This window comes from Clytia hemisphaerica, unplaced genomic scaffold (assembly GCF_902728285.1).
Source record: "Clytia hemisphaerica strain Z4C2 unplaced genomic scaffold, Clytia hemisphaerica genome assembly, whole genome shotgun sequence".
NCBI lineage: Eukaryota > Metazoa > Cnidaria > Hydrozoa > Leptothecata > Clytiidae > Clytia > Clytia hemisphaerica.
Genome location: NW_027103633.1, coordinates 1,202,331 through 1,229,641, shown reverse-complemented (window position 1 = coordinate 1,229,641; position 27,311 = coordinate 1,202,331). Strand labels below are relative to the sequence as shown.

Genomic DNA, 27,311 nt, shown 5'->3' with positions numbered 1-27,311 from the left:
ACCGTGAAACTAATTTTTGGGATCTAGTGCTTTTTAGACGGAACGAATTTCAAACTTACTTTAATGGCAATTTTTTCCATCCCTCTATACAACTTCTCACGAAAACCAACTACCGAAGATCGCGTACAGTTCGAAGTATCCGGTAAAGACCATGTACCATTCGTGAGACACTTCCGCTCCATCAAACCTGAGTAAAAATTTCGATTTTAATACCTTATCGGGGAAAACTTCGTCGGGGAAAAGTGATGAAATTTCGGCCAAGTGACGAATGTTTTCCCCGACGAAAAATTTCCCCGACCTTAATGCGTTTACCAAAGCCAGCAAGTGACGAATATTTTTCCCCGACGAAAATTTTCCCCGACGAATATTTTCCCCGACGAAGTTTTCCCCGATAAGGTAATCATATTTTGTACTTCTATCGAGTCATCGAGTGTTTGAACATAAATTCCATTCACTTTCATTTTTGTTTTGCTTGTCATTCTTCGATTGATGTTTCAATTCTAACAAAATATATTCTGAATGACAATCAAAAAAAGATTTAACCAAGTACCATCAAAAGGAGACAGGGGAGTCTTATATACCTATTAATCCATTTACACCAGGGATATTTGGATGACACACAACGCTATTTTAACGTCCATTGAACATCCGTAATAGCTTTATAACGCTAGCTGAACGTTGATACGACGTTCTTTGCCAACTGGGGAAGCTCAAGAATAATTTCTTATGATATGGAAAAGAGAGCATCTCTATGCTTACTAAGCAAAAGAAGAAAAGAAAAGAATAGAATTGCTCGCGAAGCAAGGAAAGGAGGAAAAGTTGCTCTTTTTTGTTTAAAACTCTATTGTTTAAAAATGCTTTGTAAGTAAACGGTGTCGTACAAAAAAAATAAACCCTCAAATTAAACAATTTCCTTCTCTATTGTGGAAAATTCATCTTTTTTTAAATATAGAATAGAGAATCAAATATAACATGGACCAAAGAACACTCGTACCTTCGTTATATAAGATTGAATTGTCGCATGGCATCCTCAACGTCGTGTCCAGCATAGTTTCTGACCAGCATTGAAACGAAACAAAATCTACCGGACATTTCTTACTGAACGAAACTGAAACAAAATAGTGAAAAGAATACCAGTTAAAATATACCCATGTTTCACAAACCCGGTGGGGTCCCCTACCCACTGAAAATCTTTGCTAAAATTTTGTCCCTGGCTTGAATATACCCTACAATTTCAGCCCCACTAGAAAATTTACTTTCTTTTCATCCCTATCTCAAATTCAACGGAAAAGAATGCACTCTTAAACCATCTCCGATAAGACTGTATTGACCTGTGAGCAACATAACTTCTATCCCCATTAGAATTTCGATAGAAACTGCCATCCCCACTGTTGAGAGAAGTTCTACCGGGCTGTGCGACAGGGGTGTTAAATAGATGTTGTCTATTGAAGATAACCGTGCACATATTTTCGCCCCCATGTAGAAACACTTTTTTATTTCAATGATGTGATTTCCAGATTAAGCCAATGAAAATACACGCACTTCTACATGCAGTAAATTATTCTAGCAATCAATTCCCCTGCAAAAAATTCACTCGGACCATCTTTCTCTGGCGAACCCCTCCTGGACAATTATTTTGAGAAATCACATTATTGCGAAGCGAATATACATGAGCGAAGCAGTTTTGCTATCGTGTATATGTACCTTTAAATCTCACCTACGCTGGGGAGCGCAAATGAAAAATTACTATATATATCCAATCTTTCAAACGCAGAAATGATTGAGAAAGCCGTCCGCCCTTCCTTAGATCAAACCTAGAATCACGGCGGAGAGACCTGGAATTACGGATGGTTAAATTCGTTTTTTTTCAAAAAGTATCGCCTCGTGCGTTTAGATATACCAATTCTTAAAAGCTACGGAGATAACTCACGTGCTTACCAGTACTAGATAAGCCTTGTTTTTATCTCCTTAAGGTTTAAATTAGGAAATCCAAAGAAGAGATCGGAAAATCAGCGCGGGCTGGAAGCGTTCAAGAAGCGTTCAAATGGCGCTCATTCTTCAAGAAGTCATTGCATTGATTCGAGCAAAGACTTTCGAAGGGCTTTCGAACTTTTCCAAATTCGAATGTTGACTAAAAACAACAAACAAACATTTCTTGTTGTTTTGAAAAGAGAAATTGGTGTTTTGAAAAGAGATGGTGCTTGATGAAAAGAAACGAAGAAAGCAGCTGAACTTGCGGAATGAGAAGAAAGAAGATGGAATTTTTATTCTTTCATCGACAGGCAAGGCTCAACAGAGTTGTTGCTTCATTGCAAGAAGAGAATCTAAGCTGAAGAAATGAACTGTATACATATGGTGGGAAAGCCATTCCTTTTGGTTTAGATTGAATCTTGGTAGTATGTTGAAGTGAGCATCACTGGACTTTTTGTATGTTTTGAATTGATGGGAACAAAAATATTTTGCGATTTTGGATATGGCTAACCTGGAAGAATTTATTCCTCCCATGACATTATGTTTATGGATGCATTTTAACTGATTTAAATTCCTGTGCTACAGCCGAGAAAAAAGTCAAAGATTTTTTACTTTTTATGTGAAGAGCATGCTCCTGTTTGTCAACAACTCGAGTAAGTAAGAGGGTAAAAGACTGCCAAGTACTTGCCTCCAGCAAACTTAAGATAAGAGTTTCCCAACTTTGAAAAAAATCACAGCCAGTAAAATTTAGAGGTTTTACTAAGTAGAATCGTTGAAAAATACTTTCTATATCTCAGTTTTTTTATCTGGTTTTTCTTTATTTTTATCTCAGGATTTTAGATATAATTTTATAACTTTGTTAAATTTTTCAGAATTTACGATGCAATGATACAATATTCCTAATTAATATGGTTATTGAATTTTGAAACTACATAAGTCAACTTATTTCTATTAAATTCTAGTCTTGAAATCCTCTGTATTTCACATCCCTGTCTCAATAAACCGAGCGATGTTAAAAGTTTTTAACTTCTTTTAATTCTCTGGGCTCTTTGCAAGGAAGACCTTTTGAAGAGGCTAGAGAGGTATTTTCCCTCCCGGGACGAAATTTTTGCCAAGTTTTCCAGCGGGTCTATGACACAGGGGTGTTTATGTTAGGAAAAAAGTTTTCGAATGTTATTTATATTCGAACGTTCGAAATTTAAAATTAGAAAGATTCGAAAGTTCGATTTTGAACGCAAGGAGTTCGAAACCGGAAGTAAAACGAGTCTAAAACAAAGACTAAGAAATAAAAATACTCAAGGCTCCGGGCGGACAAATGATTATTGAACTTTTCACAGCGATTCATGAAAAAAATCATATAATTTTCTCAAATCCGTAGAAGTAAACGTCTTAAAGTTTGTACACCTGAAGTGTTTGAGTACATCTCTAAAGAGGCTCGGTCTTCCTGAACCTGAGCAGTTGTCGGGGTTTCTCGGGGTTTACATTTACGAATTGATTATGAATCTATTCTAACTTGCAATTTCTAGTGTGTGACTCTATAAATATTTTGCTTGCAACTTGCGAATCGAGTGACTTGCCTGGATCGCTTCGCAATTCTTATACATATACACTAGTACATGTTGAAAAGTCTGGTTGGTGGTTTGTCTAAGAATGAAACAGAGAAGGCTTCAAGAACTCAGATTAGATTGTAAGCTTTATACCTGAATCTAGCTTGAAAGCATCATTGTGGCATTTGTTTTCCATACGGGTTGAGAATTGTTGCAACATCTCAATTGTTATTTCCAATCTTTCATTGGACTAAAAACGCATGAAAAACGTCAACACGTTAATTTCAAGAACCTAATGTATATAAATGTCATTGATTGAAAGGACGTAAGCAATTTTCTAATTCATTCTTCGAAAAATGTACATATCATATTTAGAGCACTGTGATTTCTAGGAAAAATAATTTAAAAACTTTAGTAGATGACGATGAAAATCTTCATTTTGCTAGAGAATTAATTTGAAGCCTCCTGACTTCAACTATATTAGTTATTTTTCCCTTAAATTTCTCCAATCAAAAGCTACAGCCTCTAGAAGGCAGCTCATTTGGGTCATAAAACCTTTGCTATTCTTTTTCAACTCCAACGGGCAACCTTCTAAGACCTATAACTTTTTATACAAGAATTTTGACCATTGAAGTTGTCACCGGATCAATAAAGATATAAATATTTTAAAGCCTTCTTAGATGTTCTCAGTCCTTATGGTTTTGAGAAGGTTTAATCGACTAATAGACAGATGTCGAGAGAGCAAAGAAATTATTCGGAATTTTACACCCTGTCCCATGCCACGTTCCTTCACTCAGATCTAGAAACATTTTCTCTTTAAGAGAAAGCCTTGAAAATTTGAGCTAAACATCTAGCCATCCCTTAATTCTCGAGGCCTGGAAAACCCGAGTTAAAAAACCCGAGTTACGACGTCATAACTCGATTTTTTAAGGTGCGCCTTTATTTTCCGAGTTAAGTTTACTGGGTCATTTTAGGTGCACCTTAAATTTTCGAGTTATATTACTCGGTTTCTTATGTGCACTTTAATTTTTCGAGTTAAATGACTCGGTCATTTTAGGTGCACCTGTTGCACCTTAAATTTCGGAGTTACCTATCTCGGTTTTTTAAGGTGCACCTTAATTTTTCGAGTTATATAACTCGATTATTTATGGTGCACCTTAAGTTTTCGAGTTTCATAACTTGGTTTTTTAAGGTACATCTATAATGAGCGAGTTAATTTTTCACACAACCAAGTTGGTAAATCATACTGTAATTTTCTCTTTTCGGATAGAGGAGCGACACAGCGTTAGTTGAAAAGATTATCAAAGTTTGAAGGCTTTTTTATAACAATTAGAAGGATACCAGACGTTTGCTTTTGAGCCTATACACTTTCTTTGGCGTCCATAAGTAACGTTATAATTAAGCCTGGGTTTCGGAACGGAAAAGATTCAAACTCTCTGCTACTCTGCAAAGGTTGTCTTTTGTGAAGGGAAAAATCGTACAAAGACTTGAATTTGAGTTTGGACATGAGTTCTTTTCAAAAAGGGTTTTGGAATATCAATAAATTACCATAAACACGACACTATAGAAAGGGCTTTTCTGACGCATTTTTGAAAGTTTATCCCCGTCTCTTCTGACGTCGAAACTACTACTTTATTCGAAGAGAGAAAATTACAGTATGATTGACCAACTTGGTTATGTGAAAAATTAACTCGATTAAGTCGCTTTAGGTGTAACCAAGTTATGAAACTCGAAAACTTAAGTTGCACCATAAATAATCGAGTTACATAACTCGAAAAATTAAGGTGCACCTTAAAAAGCGAGTTATGTAGCACGAAGATTTAAGGTGCACCTAAAATGACCAAGTTATGTAACTCGAAAAAATAAGGTGAACCTAAAAATAACCGAGTTCTAAAACTCGAAAATTTAAGGTGCACCTAAAATGACCGACTTAGAATCAACTCGGAAAATTAAGGTGCGCCTTAAAAAATCGAGATACGACGACGACGACGACGACGACGACGACGTAATTCTCCTACTCCATCCTTATTAAATACTAAATTTTCACCGTTTTATTCATTATTTTTGTGGTCACTCATTCATATGTACATCAAACAAATGTAATAAAAAGGGAGCATAGAGATCCAAGAAAACTTGAGGACATAACCCCGTTGACCGTTTTCCCAGATCACTTGATTTATATCCGAAGAGTTTTGTGATCGTTCGAAATTTCTGTCGGAGAATTATCCGGCTATCTTTGTAGATAAAAGAGAGTTGTATTGCACAAAAGCAATTAGGTGCCGATGCGCGAGTCGAATTCTCTGAGATAAAATTTCATGAAATAAAAGCATACGAATCAATGTAACATACCCTTTTTGGAGGTACTTGAGTTGGCAAGATATTATTTGGAACAGTACGCTGAAAACAAAATTCATAATTAGCAATTTTGTAAGCTAAAAAATTAAATTTGACTTTGAGAGTGAAAACAGCAAATGATTCTTGTTCTGTTAAAAACTGCACCGAAAGATTTTACTTTAAAATCCGTGGAACAATTTTTAAAACTTCATTCAACTACCCCACCCCCTTTAAGACAGCTGGTAAAAAACCAACCGTGAAATTATACTGTCTTAGGAAGTCTTCAACATTCCACCATGATTGTTGTGTATTTAGTGGAACACATTCACTTTTATCAACAGATGTATCCCAAGTACCATTGCTCAAACACTTGCGTTTAATTTGGCCTGAAAAAATAGAAACGATCAAAACAACAATTTTCTAACCTCCATATAACGTACAAATAACGTTTGATTAGAATTTAAAAAAATTCAAGATTGAAAATATACACTCAAACATACTCTTAGGTAAGTGAAAGTACGGGTATGTGTTGTTCTTAAGGGTGTCTTTTTGGAACCTGGCAGTCCCTTTAAGGATTGGAAAAGTCAGAAAATCTCAGTTCTATTAGGGTCGGAAAAATAGGAAAATTTAAATTTTTCCCTCAAAAACAACAAAATTTGGTTAAGTTAGTTCCAATGGGTTGCAAAACTCAAAAAATCTTCCTTTTTTCCACTTTTCTAGGACCACTAAGGCGGTCCGAGGGTTGAAAGCCAAATTTCAAAATAACCTAAATAACGCTGAAGAAAGGTTCAATAAGTTCATTGAAGTCATGGCCAGGAATCATGAACTTTGTTGCCCTAATTATTAGGGAGTGTCGTAACTCAAAAACAGCCTAAATACACGCTTTATTTATAAGAATATCTTTTATAAGAATATCAGGGTGAAATATGGCCAAATCGTAAATACCCTAAGAATACCCTCTAGGGTGAATTTTACAGAATTTTTAATTTTAACCCAAATGTTCACTCAAAAGTCCAAAACTCTCAAATTGATCATTTCTCATGTTTGTAAAAAAGACAAGTCTAAAAAAGTAAGAATAGGTTAAGAATATTTCACCCTCAATTTTGGCACTTTCTTAAGAATACTTTAACGGTCGAAATTCAATATTTTTCATCAAGATAAATTGAATCATGCACCAAAAAAGCGTGGTTTCCAATAGATATATAAAACATGCGAGCCTTATACAGGACCTTGTAATATACAGCCTTGGCAATTTTAACTCACCAAAAGTGTTGTTATAAAGCATTGATGGACATGTGGTTGTTATAGTAACGTTGGGAGGAGTGTCTGGCCAACATAGCCAATGTGGATTGAACTCAGCTTCACAGGTCTTTGACGAATCTTAAAGATTGAAAATGAGTTCGGCGTCAATAGCGAATATAGATTCTTTCTCTTCAAAGTTGCATTTTCATTTTTTTTTAATATAAAGTTTGCCTGTTTGTCTCGACAGTGTTCCGTCTGTAACCTTTAACAAATATTTTCCCCAAGAAAAAACGGGGGAAGTTTGACGTCACTTTAAGTGCGATTGCAATGCTGTTTTAAAGAACTGACGTTACTTCATTGTATATTAAAACACTTAAAATCCAAAAGACCAACAAAGTGATAAAAAAATCGCGTGGTGGGATAGGCATATTTTACTTAGAGAAATCGAGCGCCCCTTCCCCCTCGGACAAATAGCTACAGCTAGTCATATCAGCCACTCACTATGAATCAATCGGGGAGAATTCCGAAGACATTGTTTCGATAGTTGGTTGTTCAATGTGACAAATTCATCAAACGTGAAGTTGGATAGCTGACCAGAAATTTCATGATGGTTGAAAAACTACATTAAAAGAAGAAATACTCTTGATAAAAGAATTCCTCGATATCTTGATGGTGGTTCAACAACTTTATTGAAAGAATTTAATATTCTTGACTACTCTCGAAAAAGTGGAGATTGATAAAATGCAAAGATGCCCGAAATGAAGAAAAAAGGGTATTTAGATTTTAAATGAAACATCCAAGCACATCATCACTTACCATTGATATTAGTAAAACAAAATAAAATCGGGCCATTTTCAAACATTAAGTGTTTAAAAGTCAAGAGATGAAATCAATATGGTCTTAGTTGCTTTTCGACAAACAAACTTGTTTAAAAATCAGAAAAAAGTTAATGAGCAAAAAGATTTCACATTTAAATATTTCGATACCATATTTCACACTTGGGAGTGGTAGATATTTTGAGAAAAAAAAGATATAATGCTTTTCGCTCATGATTTTTTTCCGCCTACAAACATCTCGGATACGCCTTATTTGGGAGTGGTTTTCAAAACGCCCCCATTTTTCCTCTGAACGTTAATTCAATAATCTAAACATTTTTATTCCGATTATATGAACGTTAGATGGACACGTAGATTCAGTTTATATTCTATCAGGGTCTAACACTTTCTATATAAGAAACAAAAACTCATGATGCTTCCGCTCATATGTAATTTAATTTTGCTTTAACGTTTTTCTGATGTCGTTATAATGTTGCAGGCGCTTAATGAACATAAAAAAGACGTTGCGTCGCTTCCTTTTCTCAACGATTGTCATGTAGCCTTAAACCTTCCAAGAAAATAGGTTTAGTTTTATGTCATATTTCTTAAATAAGGAAAAAAGGTTTCCGTTAACGCAGAATATCCAGGCTGGAAATCGTATAATAAAAAGTTTGAAAAGTTTAGTGCGTATGACCTGGCTATTCTTAAGGGATCAGATATACAAAAACTTAAAGTGAATAATAAGGTGTCATGCAAGACAAGAAGACATGTTATCAGACATGTTGAAGACTTGATGTAAAATGACACCAAAATAATGTTTTTATTTTCGGTTTACAACATAAACAAGGAGGTTACATAAAAGACACTGACAATAAAATCTGTGACAACTATCAGAAGCATTTTTTATTTTAATGTATAAAGAATTTAACTGATTTCAGACTTGAAATATTTTTCTCGTAATAATGTTGCTTTTAAAAATTTGGATTTTATCGACGCTATCTTTACTTGGAGTAGAGAGTGTATGTCCAAGCACTACAGTTCCATGGGACAATGGAAATTGTAAACCTATTTCAGATGCTGTGAAAGAAGCTACTCAATTCTTACAAAACCAAATGCCAGATTTCGACAAACCAAACAACGCAACATTATTTGACGGTGGTATAGTCGAACCTACTGTTAATATCTCATTGATGGCTCGGCAAATATATCCTTGGGCTGGCTCTGTACCTCTGGATGTATACTTTGACTATGTTTTACCATACGCAAATGTCAATGAAGCTCGTACTAACTGGAGGCAGATTTTATGGGATAAGTTATCTCCTTTGGCAGCTCAGTATTTTGAATTTAGGAGAAAGTACATCCGTTCGAACATTTATGAAATAATGGCTTTGTTTGTTAATAAACAGGCTTGGAAAGAGTTAGCACCTAAAGGGAAAGAAAGCATCGTTTTTAAGTCCAGTCAAACGCCTTTAATTTACGATCCAATGTCGACTATGCTTTTTGGATACGCAAGCTGTACTGGGATTTCCATTTTGTATATTGATGCTATGCGGGCTTAAGGCATTCCGGCACGTTTAGTTGGAACACCGGCTTGGAACAGTAAGATCGAAAACGGAAATCATAACTGGGTTGAAGTGTGGTTAGGAGAGAATGAGGGATGGAAATTTATTGAAGGACAACCGACAGGAGTTACTGAGACTTTTAAAAATCCCTGCGATAAGTGGTTTTGTACTAAGTCAAGATTTGGTGCTCCTGGTCAAACACAAGTTTTTGCTTCGAGATTTAGTAAAAGTGATATTACTTACCAGATGGCGTGGGATTTGAAAAATCAAGATATACCTGGTGTTGATCGAAGTGAATTTTATTATGAGAATTGTAAATTGTGTGGAAATTCTGATCAAGTTCCCTCTGTTGATATCATCGGTTGAGAATAACATTTACTTTTTTTCATAAGAACCACTAAATTTTTGGTGATTTCTTTTCGTTATGTTATTTAGGCTTGATTGCTCTTAGAAAAACTAAATTAATCTTTCAAAATTAAAAACTTACGTTGGCCGCTAAAATAAGTTCCCATCAGATTTAGTCCCCTTAAGGTACTTTTAATTTCTTCTTTTGTTCGGCTACAATTGAGCTTCATGTTCCTTTAACATTGTTCTTATAAAATTTCTTGTATTTCTTTTGTAGTTGTAGAAAAAAAGGGTTGGTCTAAAAAGCAGGGCTAGGTTATGTGGTACCCCTTTTTAACCAAACATTTGAAGCGCAGTGCTTTAATTTGTGAAAATACAATCTTAGAACTTTTTTAACAGTCATTTAAAGAAATCAGGTTTAAATTTGCTCCGTAACTTTAGTTACTGTAGCCATTTTTGTAAAAAGTACTAAAATCTACTTCTGTTTACTGAGTGTGGTGGCCATCTTGACTTTCTACCTGTCTCACTTTGAAAGATTACAGACCAGACTGATTTTTATGGTGAAAAGTACAGGATACTTTTGAGACTCAAATGAATATCAGAACAATGGGTAATCTTATCAAATGATAATTTACCTTACACCTATGGAAACTACATTTGATAATTATATGTAGTCAGAAGGTGGAATAGTGGAGAAAACAAGCTCTGACAATGTGTTAAGTTAACTCTTTGAATTTCTTCTGTATCATAAATGAATAATTCAATATTTTTTTCAAAGTTTTACCCCTGGCTCCAATGAGGATTATCATATAAAAGCGTTTTATTTTTTTACTCTGATCCGTGAAATGCAAAACTACCCCACAGCCTAGCCCAATTATAGCTACCCAAATTGGCTACCCTGCTTTTTAGAGCAACCCAGATATAAATGTTAAAATTTCTTTTTGTCAAATACAAAATTATATAATTTACAGACACTTTTCTAACAAAGATAACATCGATTAAAAATATAATACTTTCTACAAATTATTTACATGTGAATACTTTTTCCGCCCAGTAAATTTATGCGTTTAGAGAACCACGGGTATGTCTTGTCACAGACCTATATTTAAAACCTTGGATAGTAGTCTATCCCGAATCCCTCTTACTCCTAAAGAAAATCGGTACTCAAAGGGTAGATAATTCTACAAAATAGTTTCTCTTAGAGTCACTTTTCACCCCGATTTTGTCTCTCTAAATATTCAAGGTTTGGAGGTTCTTTCTTCTTATTTGCTGTTACGCTAGAAGTATACCCTCCATACTAAAAGTATACCCTCCACCCCTATGAAGCCCATTTTTCATCGATATCATTTTAGAATGTTAATGTTGATGTTACAATACATTCTTAAAAATAGAAATGCCGATAATGATAAAAACCAGACCAGCCAATACCCGTAGAACAATCTCAAATCGTGTCAACTCCTTTCCACAAATAGAATTCAACGAACAACATCTTCTGGTCTGTCCGTCATGGGCAGGTTTTGTTAGATCGGGCTGAAAAAAGAAAAGTTTGAAATTTTGGATATGTTAGCTCTTCGTGTTTCTTTAAAGGAACAAACTACAGTTGTCTCACGCCAATTCGAATTCGAACGGGAATTCTAATTTGTTTGAAAGTATTTTACGAGATTTTCCCTATACCGGGAACTAACAATTAGTTCAAAATATAGAAAAATTCGAATGATAGTAAGATTCGAATTAGCGAGAGTCAACTGTATTCAAAAACATGATATTTCGGTGGCAAAAATATCAAGAAGAACTTAACAACATTTTAATGCTGCAAGGGCTAAAACGTCTCTCTCTTAGAAAATTACATAAAACTATTTAAAAAATTATGAAAATAAAAAACATTTTTAGGCTTGTGGCAGAAAAAGTTAAAGAATATGGGTTAAGGTGGCTTCGTTAGAAAGCTTTTTTCATTATCTTTGTCAATTTGCACCCTTTTTTCACAAACCCGGTACACCCCACTGGAAAATTTGCTAAAAAATGGGAAAATCAATTCCACTTTAAAACAATTGGATTTTTTGAGCTGGGAGCAATAGCACTTTGATTCCCATTGGGATTTCGAAAGACATTTTCATCCCAACTTTGGGAAGTATATAGAGACACCCCCTTCGCACAGACCCGGTGGGATTTTATCAGCCAATGGGGATATAAACAACGGACCAAAACTCGATGGGGATTGTTCTTCTCATTTTTTTCACGGCTGGGATTTTAATTCCATGGTTTTCTAGCCTGAAAGTTCAGTGGGGATGGAATAAATAGCACAATATTTTGCAGTGAAGATTGGCTTATCTGATCATATTCAGCGGGGACAAAAACTAGAGTATAATTTTCCACTGGGGACGAATTTTGCTGGCCAATTTCCCCCAGTGGGAAGGGTTTCCCGTGGGTCTGTGAGAAGGAGGTGTATAGAGATAATTGAAGCTAATAAAGCACTTATATAAAGACTTTTCTAAAAACTATACCTCTTTCGCGGATGCCACCTTTATTCCAGTGGCAGCATAATAAGTTGGAGGTTCATCTGTTAAAAATAAATGCACCAAATGTTTGTAGCGTGGTGGTGGAGTTTGCAGACATATAGGCTGCAAAACAGTTAATTCTCGAGCTGTTCTCCTTGAGTCTATTGTAGCTTTTTTATTTATAGGCGTATTTTGAAGGTCTATCGGCAAGCATGTAAATTCTTTTCCAGAAAATAAATCTTTTGGTAATGTTTGTGTTCGTACGATGCTTTCATCTATTATTGGTTCATGTATATTGATATTTGAATGGTCTGTCGGCAACACTGATATATCTTGTATTTGAAGTTTAGCTCTAGGTAATGTCCGTTCTTGTATATCAAAGTTTGCTGATTCAATCACTGAGGTACTTTGTTCCAAATCTCGGTATTGAACAACTTTTGCACCACCATTATTAACTGGAAACTTTAAACGAGTCATAGCATTGGATTTTGATTCATTTACCGGGTCATTGACACTACATAAATCACCATTGAATCCTAATGGAGAATTTTGCATGTCCACACCAGATTTGTTTGATTCTTTATCATTCATTTGCTTGGAAACTAAAATCGATATTTGATATCACAACTGTTAGATATAAAGTAAAGTTCAAGTAAAATGATTTCTGTTTAAGTTCCATTAATTAAAAAAGGGTTTTTACCGTTTTTTTTATTTTCCCTGTGTCATGTTTGTCATAAAATTCCCTGTCAACGCTCCTTGTTTTCAAGTAATACTAAAACTTCCTTGTAAATTAAGCATTCACCAGTTTCTTTTAGAATGCATAAGATCTAGATAAATATATAAAAGCGTGAAAAGACTCATTATACCTTCTATTAAATACAAGAACTATTTAAACATGAGCAATTAATTTCGGTGCTAGGAATTCCCAAATTTATGTTATTTCCCCAAACTATACTCCAAGTGATTATGAATACCCTTTTTCGTAAAACTAGCTTTTCAAATGTTGGTTTTCGGAGTTCGGTCCAATATTGACTGGATATCGTTATTTTACCCAAACCTAAATCAAAATCTGCACCAAGGCAAATTACACTATCTAGTGGTTTTTCAGTTTGGCTAGGCTATATAACTTCCACCATTATTAGATTAAATATTCTATTTGTGTTAAAACACCCCTGGCTCATAGCACAGTAGGAGCTTTTCCCCACAGTACAGATGAAAATATTTATTAAAACCCCAATCAGGATATAATTTCGATTATTCCCAGCTCAAAAAATCCAGTGGGGATGATTTTGGAGTGCAAATCTTTTCCGTTGAGTATCAAAGTCAATTTCCCAGTTGGGCTGAATATGTAGGACATTTTCAAACCGAGACGGAATTTTAACTCAAATTTTTCAGTGGGACGGGGATGCCGGGTCTGTGACAGGGGTGTTATAATGCAATGCAATGTTTCTTCCATAATGGTGGATTTTCATCAAGTTACACAACCCTCCCAAATCCTAAGAGAACCTATAGACGACTCACATACAATCTCTACATAATTCAAAAACCTTCCAGCAATATGTAATTTTTATATAAAAGTCAACAGTCCCTGTTCAAAAAATAAGTATAAGCTTGAGAAAAGATCTTCATGTAGGGTCTTGTCATAAAAACAACAATAGATTTCCCATGATGTGATGCAGCGGTGTTGATTTACAACCACTTATTATATAACTGTTTGTTCGGGGCAGAGATCATCTTTCATTACTTTCCTGTTTTGAAGTCTTATCGTAAACAATGGCGGTTACAAGGGAGAGAATTATTATCGAGACCATTTTGTGATTCAAAAAATAAGTATAAGCTTCGCAAACTAAAAGAATTGTCACCGGTCCAATTTAAACTTAAAGAAACGTGTTTTAAAGAATATATAATTGGCATTATGCAACTAGGAAGTATACAAGCTTTTTCATTAGAACAACTTTGTAAGAACACGAGGTGGAAATTTTGCCAAAATCCATGAAAAAATCAATCTTGAGCCTGAGATTTCACTAAGAAAGTACTAAGTTAATAGATTTTAATCGATTTTAAACTAATTTAAAGTTTTTAAGAAAAGGATCGAAAACAAGGCCATAAAAAGCATGGAAATTTCAAGACCAAATTTTTGTCTACTATTTTTACCCCCACTGACTGAAAAGGGGTGTATTCTTTTTCCTCAGGCAATGATTTCATTCATTTTCTTTGGAGGCATCTCTTCTCTCTCTATTTCTTTCCGCAGTTGAGCTCCAAGTACTCTAACTTTCCTCTTACAGTTTTGACCACCGATGATCTTAATGGGTACAAAACATTTTCATATTCAAAACTTACTTTTTAAAAAGCTGCCAAAGTTGGTCAGCTGACTTAGAATTAGCCATCTCGGGGAACTGCTTGTACCAGTCATCTTGTTTCAGTGTCTGCGCTTCGTACTTGTATCAATGTTATATGACAAGGATCTTGTGTACCAAATTTTTATTCAAATAGACCAACAAGATCAGAAGTTAGGGCTTGGTACTGGAAAAGCCCCCTAGTTCTGATCCGCCTCTTAAAGCCTAGTATGAATAGGGTTAAAGAAGTTTTAATTTCACTTAGCGTGACTTGCGTAAAATAAACAGTGTAAATATCTATGCAGTTATCATAGTCTTTTCAAATTAAATGAGTAATATTATTTACAAAACATAGCCTGGATATCCAGACCGTAAACTAATTTCACGGTCTAGTTTTTGAAATTCTCGTTTCTTGTTAACGGTCTGGTCCAACTAACTCGCGTGCAGGGATATTTGGCCTTGCATATGCGAGTGCATCTGATTGCTCGATCTGCAGCAAGTCACGGGGTTTTCTATATTTTTCTATGCGCGCGTATAATTTATGCACAAAGCTGACATTGCAAAATAAGACAAACAAATGAAAATAAAAACACAGGTTAATTTCTAAACAAAATGGTTGATGGAAAAGGAGCCTTTATGAATGTGGCTGATGTTTGGATTTAGTCTAAAAGAGGTTTTATGGTAACTAATTATAATCATGTGTGTCTGCCTGGGTTTCCACAGTTTTGAGATTCTGTCAACAGACTGTGCATTCAAATTGTACAAGACTTTTTTAGTTGCACCAGGCTTTTTATTGCAATACCCGTTTTTATAAGAAGATTTTAAGGCTTAAAACTCAAAAATTAAGATTTTGGATGTTCTTAAAAAAACGTGCATATCATTGTGGTCCCATTTACATATCTTCGACAACATTAACACCCCTGTCTTTTAAAGCATCCTTGAGTTCATTAACCGCCACATTATTGACAGGGTTTCCGTCATCTTTGAAAAATTTGATAGGAGCTTCCGGGGGAGGGGGCATACCCCAGTATTCTTTAATCTTTTTACCCAAAGTCACTACATCAGTCACCAAAATTGGAATGTCTTTAGGGCTCTTGGCACTTTCGTCGTTCGGTCCCATCACGCCGAAAGAAAAAGTTCCTGGTGAGTCTTTAGCGCAGGCAGATGCCACATACGCATGCGTCGGTATGTGAACTTTTTCTGCTATTTGTGTCGGACCTGGTATAGGCCCAGGGACGAAGAATGGAGTGCCAGGCGCAAGGGCACCAATGCATTTCTTCATCATTAGTTTTTTAGTCTCTTGCTCAACAATACGCCAAACGGCTTGAAATTTTTCATAAAGTGGGGCCGCGTTGGTCAGTGTAAAAGTCGCCGTTCTTGCTTCTTTATTTCGATGAATCTTCGGACACATCTGTCCTCGGACAACAGGCTCTTTTGCCTCTGTGTAGTCTTTATTTACAGCTTGTATTTTTGCTTCTTTTTTCGTTAATTCGTTTTCATCGCCCATATCTCCGCCTTTTGCACTCAAACCAAGCTCAACCATCCATTTTTTGAGATCAGGTGGTTGGTCTTTTTCTATAGATGGATCCATCTTGTAAGCGGAGTAAAGAGGTATTTTGTGTTCCAAATTGTACATTGTAGCGTAATATTTCACTGTGTTTAAGCGTTGACATATTCCAACTTTTTTCAACGGTTTTGGGTAGTTCTTTGGAAGAAATTTATCTTTGAGAAATCCACGGCAATCTTTGAGTTGTGGGGAAAGGAAACCATAGGTTGTTGATGCCAAAAGAATAGTCAAGTGAACGAAATACGAAGCGAGGAACTCCATCTTAAAAGAAAAGAAAAATAATCGAATTGTGGATACAAAGACCAATCAGGATAGAAACCATCAACACTCTTTCTTTTATAGAAAAATTAAAATTTTGTTGAGACTTTGCTGTTATGACAACCTGAGTCCAAATCTTTTCGTTTTTAAGTATAATTAATTTTGGCTTTTAATCCTATTTTCAATACCGTGAAGCTTTTAGAAAATAAAGAATTACTTGAAATTCAGCACATCTTCTTTGAATTTTGTTTTTTACTGTATAGCTTAAAGTAAAGGGCTGTGGTATAGGTTGTTCACAATGTTAATTAGAGCAAAGAGCAAAATTTCTTACCTTTTATTTGTTGAACTATCCAAAACAAAACATCTTCAAAAAAGTTTTTGAAAACGAGAAAATGAAAACATAGTTACAAAAACAATCAAACAAATTTTGTTAATATTTTCAAAATGAAAATGATAGTAATTTCAATAAAAAGTAATTTGCTTAAATTGAGCATAATAAACAAACACTTTTGAAACAATGTTTTAAAAAATACCAAGGTTGGTAATGTTTTCATTTTCTTATCGATAAACTCCCGCGAAGAATTTAAAAAATTCGTTTTATGGTGGAGATTCTACATAAAAACGTCAAAATATTGTAGTCTTTCTTGATACTTGGAAAATCCTAAAGATGAAATTTCAGTATAAGGGGCGCGTATGCTTTGTATAAAGCAACATGCTTTGCATATTCTTTATGTTTTAGTAGTTTTTCAAAGACATTTCCTTCCAGAGCAAGTAGTTTTTCAAAGACATTTCCTTCCAGAGCACTAAGCTAAGTAGGGATCTATCAATTTTCGAGGCCTTCAGATGTTCTTAACTTGTTCTTAATATTTTGTCATCGAAGCCTTATGTTCTTATATAATTTTTTCTTATGAAATAAAAACGTGTAGCTTGAAACCGAGTTTCTAATAAATGCTTACTTTGCAAGCATTGCAAACAGAATGACAAACAAAAGCTTTCCAAACTGAACGCTCTAAACAAATGCTGAATGTGAGGAAGAATTATCTAGATCAAAAGAATAGTCGCACCCATAGCATGTATTATAGCCTGCATTGAAAGCAAAGACAGAAATGGCTGATTGGAAAATTACTTACTTATATTTGGTATTCCTGTTTCATTTTCATTTTATACATTGTTGGTATGATGAAGAAAATTTTCGACTACCTCGTAGAAACCCTGTGCACATCGGCTACGAGGAAGAAATCAAAGTACAGATAGGACAAAATAATAAGATCAAGACGTTAAGTGTAAACCCACCCGTATTTGAAATTAAGAATTTCCTATCACCTGAGGAGTGTAATTATTTAATTTTCATGGCTAAAAGAGCTGGATTAAAAGATAGCCCGATTCATACAGAAATCGGAAATTTCAAGACAAATCGGGATGTGTTTACAGAATGGGACGTCAATAATGATACGTACGTTGACGCCGCCGAATTTACGTTTATACGTAATAAAGGAAATTTGTATTTAACGGAGGTTGAAATGATGGCTATGATGGAAGATCTGGAGATTGATAAGAATGACGATAATAAAATGAATTTAGAAGAGTTTTACGCCATCACGGCTGAAACGATAGGTAAAGTTTTAATTGAGCGTGTACGTGATGAAAAATAATGTAATAAGTTTTATCAGTTTTAGCCACATCACACCATAGGCCCAGTGAGATTCCTGGCACCTTTAAAAATTAGCCAAGAATCTTTTTTAGTGGTTTTAGTAGTAACAGAAATACTCTCCAATTTCCCGTTCGAAAATTACGTTAATCTTAGATCTCCAAGAATAGGTTTTAACTGAATTTTCCCTTCACCAAGATCCGAGATCATCCAACTTGACTTCTCGAGATAAAAAAGAATCAAAAATTATCTTTTATAGGGAAATATTTCGACATGCTTGGAGAGAGGAATCCAAAATTGAGAAGTCGCTTAAGTAAGCAATCTTGGATATGGCATTACGGTGCTTACGACCAACTCGTAGAAGGCTTTCACGAGAGGCTATCAAGATTGACTGAATTACCACATGACTTGATTGAGATCAGTGAACCGATGCAGGTAGAGTTGATTTTTGTGTCCTACTATGGAAAACTTTATACACCCCCTTCTCACAAACCCGGTGGAATTTTATCAGCCAGTGGGGGTAAGGGTAACGGACCAAGAAAGTCAATTGGGATTGAGATTCCCATGTTTTTGATGGCTGGGGACTTGAATTCCATTGTATTCTAGCTAGAAAAATCAGTGGGATGGAAAAAATAGCACAACATTTTGCAATGAGGATTTGCTTATCTGGTTACTTTCAGCGGGGACAAAATCTAGAGTATAATTTTCCAATTTTTCCAAAATTTCCAGTGGGAGGGGTCCCACCGGGATTGTGAGAAAGGGTTGTTCAAGTGATAGCAAGAATGCCTTTCAAGTGCTAATAGTCAAAATTTCCTGAAAGCTGAGCCTGATAGCTAACTATCTGAGTTACATAAGAAATGCCGTTTCTGGAAGTAAAATTTGACATAAAAACTGATTGTCCAATTTAAATTTACTAAATCTGGAAGGTTCGGAGCTTTATAAATATAGCTCAGAAATACTTGAAACTTGAAAGGAAAATTTCCGAAAAAATTGAGCGAAATGCTTAAAAAGTAGATGAAGATTTGGACCAAAACCTTTCTAGGTTTCAAGAAGCTTTAATTTGTCCCTAGAAGGGACAATATTCGAATTCGGTAGTTTTCCCCAAAAACTCTTTTCTCAAACCCGGTGTTTTGAAGGTATTTCCGTGGACGCCACGCCACACCCGACTCAGATCCGAACAACCTACTCAGTTACTACTACATCTCAAACCTCCTTCTATAAATTTTAAAATATTGTTATTTTTTCAGGTGGTTCATTACGAAGAAGGGGGTCATTATTATTGTCATCACGATTCGGATGAAATCGATCCCACAATCCCTTGCTGTACACATGAGAACATGGACCACATGTGCCGACAATGTCGTTACCTAACTGTTATGTTCTTCTTGAATAATGTCACAAGCGGCGGACAAACTGTATTTCCTGTAGCGGATAACAAGACTTTTAGTATTGAGGGATGGCAGGAAGAAGCACCTATTAAATGTAATTTAGGGGATAATTGTGAAAAGAGTAATTTGATAGTGCAACCGTCCCAAGGGACAGCTTTGTTATGGTATAATCATCAAATTGACCAATCAAATGGGTGGATGGGGCATTTAGACCAAATGACGTATCATGGAGGTTGTGACGTCACGACTAGTGAAAAATGGATTGCCAACACGTGGATCAATCTGATTGGAGGAAAGGGATCACGTGACTCGAAGAAAGGATGGTTAGCTTTGAAAAGACCCAATGATGAATTATAGAAATTGTGTTATACATTGTCGAAAACCCCTTGTCAAATGCTTTCTATAACTCGAATTTCTCTGTAACATAAACAGATAAGATTTTTCATCTTCTTTTTAATCCATTATCCTCATAGACTCTATTTTCCATATTCTCCATCTAATATAAACTGCATGTTTTTTTGGCAGAATTGCGTCATGTATTTCTGTTGTGATTGACAATAACCAGCATCTTTCCAGTGTGGACTCTTTCTATAATTCGTAATGCTTTTCTCTGTAACTCGAACAAATTAGATTTTCCATTCGCGTTCAAATAAGTTGAGAGTCATCTCTTTTTTTAGATTAAGGAAAATTGACTGTAAAAAAAACACTTGTAAAGAAAATCGTTTTATAAAAAAATTAATTCAGGATTTCAAATATTTTGATAGGATAACAATTCTTAACTGAGAAATCAACATTACTTCATTTTGCCTTTCAGGAAACATTTATCTTAGATAGTATCAAACAGAGTTGAAATTTCATGTGAATAGCCCAGTAATCTAGGACTTTTGAAAGCGTCTTTCGATCGTTTTCACGGTTTTTACGAATAGCCGGCTCGGTAATCTATGAGCTGGTAGAGCATAAATAGAGGTGGGGATTCGAATTACGCATCCGCAGATCTCCTTTTCAAAGAATGATAATTTGCTTCCAAAACAAGTTTTTCCAGTGAAAAAAATTATTTTGACTGAACGCCGTTTCAAGACTAAAACTTTGGATCTCACAAAAATAAATTGAAGCTATTAAGTATCATAGTAATATCTTGTATTTTTCATATCTTTTTAATCGGTAATCTTCAATAAATTCACTTTTCCATATTCTCCATCTAACATAAACTGCATGTTTTTTTGGCAGAAGCGCGACATGTATTTTTGTTGTGATTGACAATAACCAGCATCCTTCCATTGTTGGCAGTAGCGTGCTTCACGGTCTTTGGTGTCCTTGCACGTACCATCTTAAGGAGATAAAATACACATTATATTTTGAAGGTTTAAATTTCGACTGAGTCTTTTTTATGGCAATTTTGAGCCTAAAATGTTCTTATTATTCACAGAATTAATTACCTTTGGTTATAAAAGCTTTTCGTCAAAAACTGCTCAAATTTAAAGTTGGGAATTAAAATAATTAAATGCAATCTCGATTGAAATTTTCATATGAATTCAGATAATTAGGAACAAATTTGGCTAGATTTTCAATTCTTAGGCTGACCAAATATGATGTTCTATTTTCCCCCAAATATTCCAATAAACTGGGTTCTGATAAAAGAACGTGTAGAAGCTCTTAATCAACAACCTAATAGCAATGTTCGAAATTGATCAGTTTAATAATTGTACAAAAAAACTTTAGAAGGATAGTCAGGATTTCTTTGGATGTTTCCTATTGCTGTTTTTGTGTTTCATTGATATTCATTTGAAAAATCAAAACGTAGATTGGGTACAAGTTATATGGTTTGAATTAGTTTGAGCTGAGGTTCCAAAATCTATTGGAGTGCTAGATAAAGTGTCTCGATATTTCGATAACGCATTAACAATCTAGCAAGAAATGATGGCTAGGAAATTGTATTTTTACCTCCAGTGGCCTTCGATGGTGCTTTTTTGGCTTCATTTCTTGGACATTGGTTTTTGGTGAATGTGATGTCATCTAAAGAGATATCTCCTTGGTAACTAGTTCCACGGACACCCTCAAATACGATCTAAAACAAAGTTAAGAGTTAATTCAAAACTAAATTAAAAGCTTAGAATGGATATTTTCAATTTTTCATGTACACAAATTTGTATAAAACAAAAACATACGAATTTTTCAACGAGGGTCTGAATTCTAATTTTCTTCCCTTAGTGAAAATTATACATTTCTTTGTTCATTGAAAATGACTTTATGATAATTTTGCGGCCTTGCGCAATTTTTCATTGCTCGCAGATTTTGATAGGTAAATTTTCCCGTATGGAATGATAACCAAAGTGCACTTGCGTTATCATCTTATTTTGTCTCGGATCTTTTTACAAATTACAATACAGCATTAACATCATCGAATTTCTGTTTTAATTACAAAATACTTAAGAAATTGACTTCACCTGGTAATTGCCGAATGGTCTGAACTTCATTTGAACATTTGTCCAATCATTCACAGCCTGGCTGCCAGTCTTTTGCAAAATTCTTTGTTGGCCATTATCATCAACCAAATAGACGTTGAACTGGCCCATCATGGTTTTATTCGTTGAGAACATGTGTAAGAAGAATGATAAACATTGCTGGTCTTTCGATGCTGGGAAGACTTTGGTCATGAGTCTTGCTTTGTCTCCAAGACGACGAGGGGAGGAGGCTTCGATGTAAACAAATACACCTAAAAGGAAGGTGAAGAAAAGAAAAAATTTATAGTGAAGAATTAATGGAGGTCAAAATCGTTTCCCAATTAGTTAAAAATTATCGAGGCTAAAAAAGGTCACTTATATCACCGATTTTGTCCCTCTAAGGGTAACTTTCTTTTCATAAAATAATTGAGTTTAGGTTTTTAAGGTTGGTTTTTGAAGGTCCGGTCCGCACATACAGGAAATCCTACTATTCTAGTAGTTTACCTGTTTTTTTTACCCTAAATTACAAATTTGAAGGGAACTAGACCATTTTATCTAGAATATTCATTTTTGTAAAATTATACTTTGTAACAACATAACTTATAAACTTATCATTTCATACCCATTCTAGAAGTAGTGTGATCTGCTTCAGGTCCTGTATTTCCTGATGGGGTACCTCCATATCTTCTTGACCAATCAAAATCGTCCGTATCATCTTGAGTATAATGACATAACCCATTTTCAAAGTCACAAACATCATCACCTAGGTAAAATTAAGCTTTTTTCACATGTACGTAAACTTTTACATAAGGCCTTACGAAAGATCGCGCGCAAGCTTTTTTAAAAGTTTTGTTTTTACAAGTGTTCCCGTTTCATATCAGACACATCTTAGGACAGTGTATGCTGATATAAGCAAAAAAATGTTTTTCTCCCCAGTTCTCCCCCCCCCCTTTCTGACCAATCTTACTCCACATCCATGTTAATCAATGTGAAAAAGCTTGTGAATTAAAATTGATGAGTAAGCAAACAATGCCACTCTTATTTAAAAACAAAATCTTTAAGAGATTCGTAATGATATTACCTTACGTCCTAAAGCATCAAAATTTGCACGCTTTAACCCTAAAACTTCTGATTTCAAAAATTCTTGATCCTTTAAATTTTGCTTGTCCTCAACTCATATGCCCAAAAACTGTACTTTTATAAACAAGATACCTTACCCTTGAAGTAACTTAGTGGCCACATTAGCACTTTTTACAGAGTTTCAAGACACAAGAAGTCAAGTGAAAAGATTTTTTCGAGATGTTTTACCTTTTGGAATATATCTTTCATAAGTTGGTGTTGGACGCGTTGTTTTACCTGCAAAGACATTAAAATGTGTCATGGGGTATAAGGAAGAAAACGTCTATACTAAATCATAACACCCCTGTGTCACAGACCCGCTAGGACCCCAGCCCCACTGGAAAATTTGGCAAAAATTTCGTCCCCGCTGGAAAAATACCCTGGAATTTTAGCCCCACTGGGATATTCACTTTGATTTCATCCCACTCAAAATTCAATGTTTGAAAATTGTACTCCAAAACCATCCCCACTAGATTTTTTAACCTTGGAACAATAGAATTTCTATCCCCGTTTGGGATTTCAATATGAATCTTTATCCCCACTGAGGAAAGAAGCCCCACCGGGGCTGCGAGACAGGGGTGTATCATAAATTGTTAGATTCTCACATACTGACCCCCCTGTCTCACGCAGCCCGGTGAAACTTTTTCCCATGGTGGGGATTTCTATTGTTCCCCGCTCAAAAAAATCCAGTAGAATAGTTTTGGGGCTTCCTTTAAAGTCAATTAATTTGCCAATGTGGCTGAAATCGTGGGCTACTTCTCATCGGAGAAGAAACTTTGGCCAACTTCCCAATAGTTTGGGTGCCACCGGGTCTGTGAAACAGGAGTCTATAGTTGCAAATTACAGGATATACATAAAAGAGAAGAAATATTTTGAAACTTGTGAAAGAAATGTTATTCAACATACCATTGCATCGATAAAGTTCCATAGCTTGATATTGATCATCCTTTGTGAATCCGACTCGCTGTCCCAGTTGAAAAATATCTTTTTGTAAGGGATCTAAGGTTAGTGAGTCATTGATACCGAAAGCCGTTTTTGAATATTGCATGAAGGATTTGTAATCGTAAGTGGAGTTCAAACTGTCCACTTTGGAATCGTTGTATTTTTGGAAGTTGTGTCTTTTTCCTGTAGGTGATGAAAATAAATTTTTGTCTATGAGTAGAATCTTTCCCATGGTTGATTACTCGATCCTAGATAACTCAAAGGTGTCCATCGCTCGTTATAGTAGAAAATAAAAGAAGCGCAAATAAAGTCTGTATAAATGGGAAAACCAAGATCTTACATCTCCAAACATATCAATTTTTCTAGTGGTGACGCCCCGTCAGGTAAAGGTCGCGTGGTCGACTGAGACAGGGCTGTAAAGGTGCTCGTGACACATAGACGGTTGACACTGGCCGTTGAACTCGTTCAACTGACGGTTGACAACTTTTTGTAAATATGGAAACATGACTTTTTAAAATAAAAATATCATATTTCATGATATTTCCAAATCTGAAATTCATTGAAATATCATTTTTTCAAAATATTTCCAACTTTTGGTAATATGATATTTCAAAAATTTGGAAATATTTTGAAAATATGATGATTCAATCCGTGAAATATGCAATCCGCATGCTCTGATCATAGAATTTGCGTTCTTTAAACTTACTTTCTGGAACGTTTTGCCAATGGACTTTGATATATTGGTCTCTATCCGGACGGTTTTGCTCATGTCCGAATCCCATTGCGTGGCCTGAAAGCAAAGGAAAGGTAATCTTAAATTTAAGAAATGGATCAACCAAAAATGCTGACTCCTTAGCTTTTTTAAAAGCCTCAAACGAGGTTAGTAAAAATTGATCTGTTCAACTGCTGAGCGTCATGCAAACGCTATTTCACATCTCTCAAACCGGTGAAATTGCATTTTTTAGTCACGTGACTTTGGTAGGAAATCCTTCCAAACCTAGGCTTCACTTTTCGATAAAAGCCGCAAATCTAGCCCTTCTGGCTTTACAGATCTGTGGTATGATGTCTTTGGTAGGACCCGGTCGGGGATAGAACCTACGCCCTTAGCCGAAACCTCTACTTTTCACCACGGTCAAAACTAGAATCAAACCCAACTGCTAAGTTTTTATTAGCTCTGAAAAAGGTTCTCTACTTTGAAAGACACGATTTTGAAATAAGCTCTTACCAATTTCATGAACCACGGTACCGATATCCCAGCAACCATCCCCTAGAGAAATATTTTGTGCACCACCTTGACGACCGACATAACTCCAACAGCTAAAGAAAGTGAACAGAAAATTGTTAATTTTAATCGGCTATTTCTCGTGTCTATTAGAACAACTTAAAAAATAAAGCACCAGTCTCTACTGGCATAGTATCCTCCACCTGATTCCTTACCCTCCTTCTTTAAAGAAATTGATGTAATCTTCTTCCTGATCCCTTCGTTTGAATTTTAAACATGATCTTTCTTCCCATTCACGAAAAGCCTTCATCATTCCCAAAGTGGCTTCTGGTTCGTCCACTGAATAATAGAAAAAAATTACAAATTTAGAAAGGAGGGTTTCAGGACAGATACAGTATAACCTTTTTGAAGCCAAAGTAATTAAGCACGCCAATTTGTTATAGTTCCGGGGGGGGCTTGAAAATGCTTTTATTTGAAATATCTAACTGCCGGTCACGCATAGTGAAGCTACCTTTCATGAACCTTGTTCAAGTTAACTTACTTATAACCTAGGCTGGAGTTTTACATTAAAAAGAATCTATCTCGGATGTCGGATCGTAAGGTCCTATATTACGAAGACCAACAAAAATACCTTTTAGACATATGTAAAAACGTTGGGTTTGAGCATCCTGATACAGAATGTCCAAAAGAGATTCACCTAGCGTCCATAACATACACAAGACGTTGTATTAACGTTCAAATAACGTCGTTTAGCAGCTGGGGTTGCTATAATTCAACTCACCTAACGAATCATCAATAGTATAGGGAACAGTTTTATCATTAGGTAACCATAACACATTGATGTTCTTCATTGCAGCCCTTGCAGTCAAATCACCTCTAACACGACTCAAATCTCCGCCCGTTTCTATCACCATACGTTGTAAGGGCGTTAACATCATGTCACCCGCATATAATAAGCCATCCTTGTCATCATTTTCTAAAAATATGGTATGTTTAAGGTTAAATGAAATGTAGAAACGGAATTTGAGATTTGAGGCAAAAAGATTAATCGTTTTAATGACAGCTATTTAATTAACTGACACCCAAAAAGTCTCCAATCACCCTTATTGATGGACGAATATTTCTGATTCTTGAAAATTAATCATAAGTTCACCTAGCAATCGGCGTCACATTGATGATATTCCCTTTTTTTATACTAACTTTATATCCCATAAATCTAGATACCCGGACAACCTAAATTGAAGAAAGAAATTCATTTATCCCTAAAGCCAAGAATAGTTACTCTTTGATTTGTACTTCTCATACGAGAAAGTGCAATACCTGCAAGAAAGGTTGGTACTTTATTTCTTGATAAAGGCTAGATGGACTTACTTCCCGGATGGGTTACCTAGGCAAGCGAAGGGTACGGATTTGCCGGTATTAAGGGTGCCATTTTGGAAGCTGGATGTTTCTGTAAAAGTTAAAAAGTCAAAAATTTAATCTCAGTCCCACTAAGGGTCGGAAAAAATGGGGACTTACCTTCTTCTGGGAAAGAGCACACCACACAAATTAGTGCTGCTAAAATTGCAAAACTTTTCATCTTCAAACTTGCTTTGAAAATCACTCTTCCTCAATCTAAGAGTGCTATCAACGCTTCACTTGAGTTGAATTGACTTCAATGATACGAAAATGAAAACGATACGTCTTTTGTATGCTCAAATATTTTAAAAATCTTGTATTGATAATCACCAAGGGTTCTCTTCTATGCTAAATTTGCCGATTTTCCATCTGTGAGGGAGTATCTTCATATATCATTTCGCATTAGAGTAGTGTAAATTTTGCACTCTACCCTACCATAAAAATTGAGACCAGCAGTACAATTTCAACCCCCTGAACTTGGTTTTAGGCAACGTGACTTAATCAGCTAAAATAATATATACTAGGCTGAGCGCACAAATGAGCTTGTTTGTATTGTTTTGACAAATATTTTGAAAAGCTTAAATTAAAAAGAGTATTAATTCAACGGGTTTCAAACTCAGGCTCTTATTGAAGGTTCAAAATTGCCCAATTTACAGCTAAATTCATCGATATCATCATCAA

The 27,311-nt window shown here is 35.3% G+C and overlaps 5 protein-coding genes across 5 annotated transcripts; 2 read left to right on the top strand and 3 right to left on the bottom strand.

Annotated features, from left to right (window-relative positions):
- Positions 1 to 423: 423 nt before the first annotated feature.
- LOC136802683 (uncharacterized) lies at positions 424 to 8,009 on the bottom strand. Its single transcript, XM_067059443.1, has 8 exons — positions 7,911 to 8,009; positions 7,596 to 7,713; positions 7,116 to 7,232; positions 6,108 to 6,238; positions 5,868 to 5,915; positions 3,672 to 3,768; positions 995 to 1,108; positions 424 to 515 (listed from the first exon to the last, which is right to left on the bottom strand). Exons 1-8 carry the CDS (start codon positions 7,944 to 7,946, stop codon positions 424 to 426), a joined length of 753 nt encoding a protein of 250 aa, XP_066915544.1. The 5' UTR covers positions 7,947 to 8,009.
- Positions 8,010 to 8,871: 862 nt separating this feature from the next.
- On the top strand, positions 8,872 to 9,468 carry LOC136802682 (uncharacterized). Its single transcript, XM_067059442.1, has one exon. It carries the CDS (start codon positions 8,872 to 8,874, stop codon positions 9,466 to 9,468), a length of 597 nt encoding a protein of 198 aa, XP_066915543.1.
- Positions 9,469 to 15,539: 6,071 nt separating this feature from the next.
- Positions 15,540 to 16,475, bottom strand: LOC136802681 (endonuclease domain-containing 1 protein-like). Its single transcript, XM_067059441.1, has one exon. The coding sequence runs from the start codon at positions 16,473 to 16,475 to the stop codon at positions 15,540 to 15,542; it is 936 nt and encodes a 311-aa protein (XP_066915542.1).
- A 1,063-nt stretch (positions 16,476 to 17,538) lies between these two features.
- Positions 17,539 to 20,285, top strand: LOC136802659 (transmembrane prolyl 4-hydroxylase-like). The gene is made up of 3 exons (XM_067059418.1): positions 17,539 to 18,086; positions 18,380 to 18,555; positions 19,368 to 20,285. Exons 1-3 carry the CDS (start codon positions 17,579 to 17,581, stop codon positions 19,863 to 19,865), a joined length of 1,182 nt encoding a protein of 393 aa, XP_066915519.1. The 5' UTR covers positions 17,539 to 17,578; the 3' UTR covers positions 19,866 to 20,285.
- Positions 20,286 to 20,630: 345 nt separating this feature from the next.
- Positions 20,631 to 26,891, bottom strand: LOC136802656 (meprin A subunit beta-like). Its single transcript, XM_067059417.1, has 11 exons — positions 26,751 to 26,891; positions 26,014 to 26,208; positions 25,448 to 25,571; positions 25,236 to 25,327; positions 24,717 to 24,800; positions 23,975 to 24,193; positions 23,258 to 23,305; positions 22,572 to 22,712; positions 21,953 to 22,221; positions 21,450 to 21,573; positions 20,631 to 20,835 (listed from the first exon to the last, which is right to left on the bottom strand). Exons 1-11 carry the CDS (start codon positions 26,809 to 26,811, stop codon positions 20,663 to 20,665), a joined length of 1,530 nt encoding a protein of 509 aa, XP_066915518.1. The 5' UTR covers positions 26,812 to 26,891; the 3' UTR covers positions 20,631 to 20,662.
- Positions 26,892 to 27,311: the final 420 nt, after the last annotated feature.